The 6004-nt window shown below is 30.2% G+C and overlaps 1 protein-coding gene across 1 annotated transcript; it reads right to left on the bottom strand.

The window, feature by feature from the left end:
- Positions 1-264: 264 nt before the first annotated feature.
- Positions 265-1875, bottom strand: LOC114176045 (anthocyanidin 3-O-glucosyltransferase 7-like). The gene has a single exon (XM_028060948.1). It carries the CDS (start codon positions 1791-1793, stop codon positions 456-458), a length of 1338 nt encoding a protein of 445 aa, XP_027916749.1. The 5' UTR covers positions 1794-1875; the 3' UTR covers positions 265-455.
- Between the last annotated feature and the right edge of the window lie 4129 nt (positions 1876-6004).

The following is a 6004-nucleotide window of genomic DNA, read 5'->3' as shown; positions in this document are numbered from 1 at the left end:
GATCTTATTTACTTGAATGTGAGAAAATCATAGATCTTTGTCTCTGTATATTTTCTCGAAAGACCCACGATCTTTCGAACACAAGTTATAATTAATAAAAGATTATAAAATACACATTGTATACCATATGGACGGTAAACACGGGGGAACCAGAACCATCTTTGTTACTGTTATTATGTTGCCTTGGTTACGAGTACGAGACAGGGTGCACAAGATTCATGCCTAATAATCGATCAAAAGTGTAGTTTTTTGTTGTGGTTTGAAAAATCACAAATATGTTATATGGTAAACATTAGGCTAAGAAAGGTTGTGACATCTCAAACTTACAGGAACATAAACTAAGAGTCTACCAATCTTAACTGCAAGTACACATTAAAACTTTAGAAAAATAAAACAACAAAAACAGTGAATATGGGTACCTAGCTCCATTGGAGCATCCTTCACATTGCTCCAGTTTAAGATGTAGAAATTATTTCCACCAAAGTCTTGAAATCCTTTGCTGCTTGCCCTTCAGGCCTAACTGCATCTTCCACAATCTTCTTTGCCTTCAGAGCATTTTCCCTAATCTTCTTCCCCTCTTCCTGCACCAAAATTAGATTCAAGCTTTTCACCAGTGCATTTTTTGTGAACACCCTACCTTCTATTATCATCCCACTCTCCCAAATATCCTCTATAACTCTTCCAGCTATATCTTGATCTCCGAAGAATGGCCTACAAATCATAGGAACACCACTTGAAACACACTCCATCACAGAGTTAGCCCCACAGTGAGTCAGGAAAACTCCTATCGAATCGTGTGCCAAAACTTGCGTTTGTGGGGCCAAAGGCACCACTTTCCCACGCATCTTGGTCCTCTCAACAAACCCACTTGGCAAACCACCCATTAGAGCTTCCTTTAGAGACCACAGAAATGGAAACCCACTTTCTACCAATGCCTCTGCCACCGCTACAAGCTCATCGGGTGGCGGTGCCACCACGGTCCCAAAACAAACATAAACCACCGATCTGGCACTCTTGGTATCCAACCACGACAAGCACCCGCTTGAATCTTTGTCGGATAGTGGCAACAGCGGAGAGGGAAATGGAACAACATAGAGCAAAGACTGCAACTTGGATCTCATGTCCTGAACAAACAATGGTGGATCCAATTCCTCAAAGCAATTCATAACCACTGCCTTAGCTTGAGGTAGCACCTTACCCAATGAAACAAGCGTCCTTGTAAACACACTCTCTTTCTCTCCAACGACGACCAGATCCTGTGGTATATCTTCAACACGGATCTTAGACAACCCCGGAAGGAAATCCAAGGTTGTCTTTGCAGCATGGTTTGCACAGTGGTGGCGTATGAGGTCAGTGTAAAAATAGAGAGAAAGCGAGCATGAATTTGGAAGCCAAAGTGCAATCCAAGGAACATCGAGTGTCTGAGCCACAAGGAGAGAAGAGGTGACAAAAGCATCGGCAATGATGCATGTGACTCTCTTCTCTGTGTCGGCTTCAGCAAGTTGTATTCCCTTGTGCAAGTTGTGAGGACCAGTTTTGAGAAAAAGATCAATTTTTTCAGTTGGATTATTGCTTAGGACGTGACCCTCTGGGATTCCATCACTGATGGTATAAGGTTTGATGTTATTGGGGATGTGGGATCCTGGGAAAAGGATTGCGTTGGATTTGTGTGTGCCAATGAATGAAAATGAAGAGTGTGGAGCAGCCTGAGCTAGTTTGAGAACAAGGTTTAAAAGAGGCTTAAGGTGGCTGCCAAAAGGAAAGGCAATAACTGCTATGTGTTTGTTTTCCATTGAGTTAGATGAATGGAAACGGTGGAACACAAATGGTGATGGAATTCAGCCCACGGCTTTTTATTATTGTTTAACATTTATGAAGTCATTAAGTAAGTACTGTCTCGAGTTTCGATTTTACATCACTAACTAACTACCAACTTACTTTGCGTGATGGAACAGAGAAAGAAAGAAACGACAAGTTGCATACTTACCGTTACGTTTGAGATGAAACCAACCACCATTATTACGAGGAAAAGTCTTTAACAAAAATTAATTTTTAGAGTGATGTGGTGTCATTCTTACAAAATCCAAATTCTGCACCTACCTCTCTAAGATTCTCTAAACATTTTTCTATTATTTATTTGTGGATTAATATTTATAGATAATTTAAAATAAATTACATGTAATAACTAAAATTTTATTCCCCAACCAAGACCTATATCAATTATTATTATTATTATTATTCAATATAATAATATCAATTTGAATAGGAGATGGAAAATATGAAGGAGGTAACCACCATTCCAAGAGATGAATTGAAAACATAGATAGAGAGATACTTATGGCGATGTACGTACACTAATTAACCAACAACCATTCTCACATAAATCACGTTTGATTCCTAACTCCACCATACTTCCCATTTCCAACCACAGATTAGATAGAGAAAAAGAAAAACACTTTTTAATTTGTCATAAGTGTTTCCTTAAAACTGTCCACTATTGATACTTTAATTTTATATTAATTTAATGGATAACTTTTTGTAATGCAGAAATTAAATTATTAATAGGTAATTTTTTCATCATTTTGGTTAAAATTTTCAATTTGATCCTATTTTAGGATTTTTTTTCAATTTGATCCTAAATTTTAAAAATATCATTCAATTAAATTTTTTTACTTAACTTCGTTAAAATCGTTAAAAAAATAATGTATACGTGTAACTCTTCCACTGGTGTGGTGCATTGTAGAGTGACGTAATCATTTATTTACTACGACAGAATGACATGGTGTTTAATTGAAAGAGGAATTAGGTTAACGAAGTAGAGAAAATTGAGATTAGGGTTATAACGAAGTAGAGAAAATTGAGATTAGGGTTATGGTTCTCCAGAGAAAATTTGGATTGAAAGGCATTTGTATCACTGATGGGGACGAAGTTTGTGTGCATTAAACTTTCTTCAATCATGTTTATGGAAATATGTAGTATGCATAATCTTCTTTAGCGTTTAATAGATCTCCTAAAATTTCTTGTAATCCTTTTGCAATGTCTCCTGCACATGTTTGTCTGCTCAGATGCGTAGCTTTTCCATATACCTTTTGTAATGAAGAAGTTAAATTATAAATATTAGTACAATATTGTTTGAAATTTGACCTTAATTTGAAAATAGTCTCTAGTCGAAATTTGATCACTGTGTTTGATACTTGCACTTTCAAAATTATTATTTTTGGTCTCTATTTTTGGACGATATTAAAAATAATCTTTCATAACAAACAACATGACACATGTTATTTAATCTTTTGTATAAAACAAAATACTGGCGCCTAACCCACACTTTTAATGATTAAATAAAAAATAAAAAGTTAAAATATTAGCATCGCCTTAACCCACACTTTCTTTTAATTTAAGTTATAATATCTGATAATTTTAAAATAGATTTATAACATTTTAAAATGGTATAAAATGTTAAATAAACTTTTAAATAAATATATTTATTCCAAACTTTTATAAAACTGTTTTATAATTTTACATTTGAAGTTATAAAGTTTTTTCTATTTTTAATTTAAAGTAAAATAAGTATATTAATCACTATTAAGAAAATTCATATTTTCTGCCAATTTTGTTTGAATTTTTTCGTAGGAAATATTTACAAATTTTGTTATGAAAAAAGTTTGTAAGAAATGGTTACCAATTTTTTAGCAAAAGATTTTGTATAAGACACTTTTCGCAAAAGAAAAAGTTGTAGGAAATACTTGCGAATTTTAAAATTTTATAGGAAATAATTGTCCAAGAAGAAAATATTTGTCAATTGAAATTCTTAAAAAAAATAAGAAAAAAAAATTCTTGCTAAAATATTTTAACAAATTTGCTAGAAAAATTTCATGTAATATGTAAAATTCTAGACGTTAATGAAGAATAAAATAATACATTCATTTTTTTAAAGTGATTAAAGGGAAACTACCGTGAAGGTGAAAACAAGACAAATTCAACTCCCTTATATATTTCAAAGCAGATACTAATGAAATAACTGTTCAATTAGAGGAGTCTTTTCTAAAGTTTAAGGAAGTACATGTGATGGGTTTGTAATTCTTTGTAATGTGATTAGAAAAACATCCTCAAATATGAGAATATTCAATGAGTGGAAGAGATGAAATTAAAGGAGCTTATCTAAAATGAGACCCATATAAAATATAATTTCAAAACTATATATTTTTTGAATGTATTATTTTAGCTTCTCAACAAATATATATATATATATATATATATATATATATATATATATATATATATATTTATATTTCACTTTTTACTTATAATTTCATTCATATATGTTAAACTCTTATGGCTAATTAATATTTATTAAAAATGCTTAATTATTTTGTTGTATTCAATTTTTGTATAGTTGTAATGATTTTTTTTTTTGTAAATTATGATTAAATAATTAAGGGTTAAATATGTTTTTGGTTACTTAACTTTTAGTGAAATTGGAATTAGTCTCCCTTTAAATTTTACTCTAATTTAGTTTCCCAACTTTAGAAATATGTAGATTTAGTCATTTTAATCAAAATTTGTGAAGTTTATCAGACGTTTCAAACGTATTTCATAATAGCATTTGAGTTGTTTACACAATTTGACGCATTTTGGTTTCAATGTTAGCTGAGAAACATGTTTGAAACATCAAATAAACTTCACAAAATTTTGTTAACAAAAGTAAATCCACGCATTTTTAACTATAGAGGACTAAATTGGTCTAAAGTTTCAAAGAAGAATTAATTCCAATTTTCACTAAAAATTAAAGGATAAAAAACATTTGAAATTCGTATGTAATGTATAAAATACATAGATAATTGGATATTACCTACAAATTACATATAGAAAAAAAATATCTTTCTATAAGCCAGGTGTAGGTAAATTTACTTACGAAAAAAAAAATTGTAGGTAATATTACATACGAAATAATGCATAAATAATGAAATTCATAGAAAATTACATACAAATTATTTCATATGCAATGTTAGATAAATTGCATACAAAATAATTCATAAATAAGTTACATATGGAATAATAATGATTTGTATATAATTTTGGATGAATTCATACATATAAATTACATACAGAATGGTTTATAGTAATACAAGGTGAATTACATATGGATTATTTTGTATGTAAATCTACGTGTAATGTATTTTTCAAATTAAAAAGTATATTTTTTTTTATTTCCATTTTTTCTTTATATTGATTATTATTTGTAAGTTCCATACATAATAATAATAATAATTTGTATGTAATTTTGGATGAATACATATATGTAAATTACATATGGAATGATTTATAGGTAATGTTGTGTGAGTTACATACAGAATAATTCGTAAATAATACTTGGTGAGTTACATATGGATTGTTTTGTATGTAAATCTATGTGTAATGTATATTTCAAATTAAAAAGTATATTTTTTTGTTTCCATTATTTCTTTATATTCATTGTCATTTGCAATGAAATTATTTTAAACAAAATAAAATTTTATCAACACATCATAGACACTAAAATTTGATACCAAATTTCACTGAATCCAAATTCAAGTTATCAACAGCATAAAATCCACATCAAAAAGTAAAAAAATCTAATCTAAAACAAACAAGTGCCAATCTCATAATCCAAATTGAATCTTTAAAAAGATATAATTTAAATCAAGTTCTAACAAAACATAATCTAAAAGTGCTAACATAATATAGAAGTGCAAAATTCTAAATACCTAATATCTAGAGTAGTAATGTCAATGGGTGTTGGTCTTGGTCTTGGTGACTTTGTTCTTGGTTATTTTGTTGTGGTTGCTCTTGGTCTTGTTGAGGTTGGCGTTGCTCAAATTAATGTTGTTGCTCTTTTTGTTGTTGTTGTTGTAATGTGGTTTGTGCATTTGGTAGAAGGAAAGGGAGGACAATAGTAACAAATGATTGTAATTTTCATTGTTGTTGTAGTTGTTGACTTAACCTCTCATTCTCCTCTCTATAATTC

The sequence above is a fragment of the Vigna unguiculata genome, chromosome 3 (assembly GCF_004118075.2).
Source record: "Vigna unguiculata cultivar IT97K-499-35 chromosome 3, ASM411807v1, whole genome shotgun sequence".
NCBI classification, from domain to species: Eukaryota; Viridiplantae; Streptophyta; class Magnoliopsida; order Fabales; family Fabaceae; genus Vigna; species Vigna unguiculata.
Note: the sequence above shows the minus strand (reverse complement) of the source record. Positions and strands in the feature narration are given on the sequence as shown.

Coding starts and splice junctions, on each gene's coding strand:
- LOC114176045 (XM_028060948.1), bottom strand. CDS start 1,793: ATGGAAAACAAACACATAGCAGTTATTGCCTTTCCTTTTGGCAGCCAC.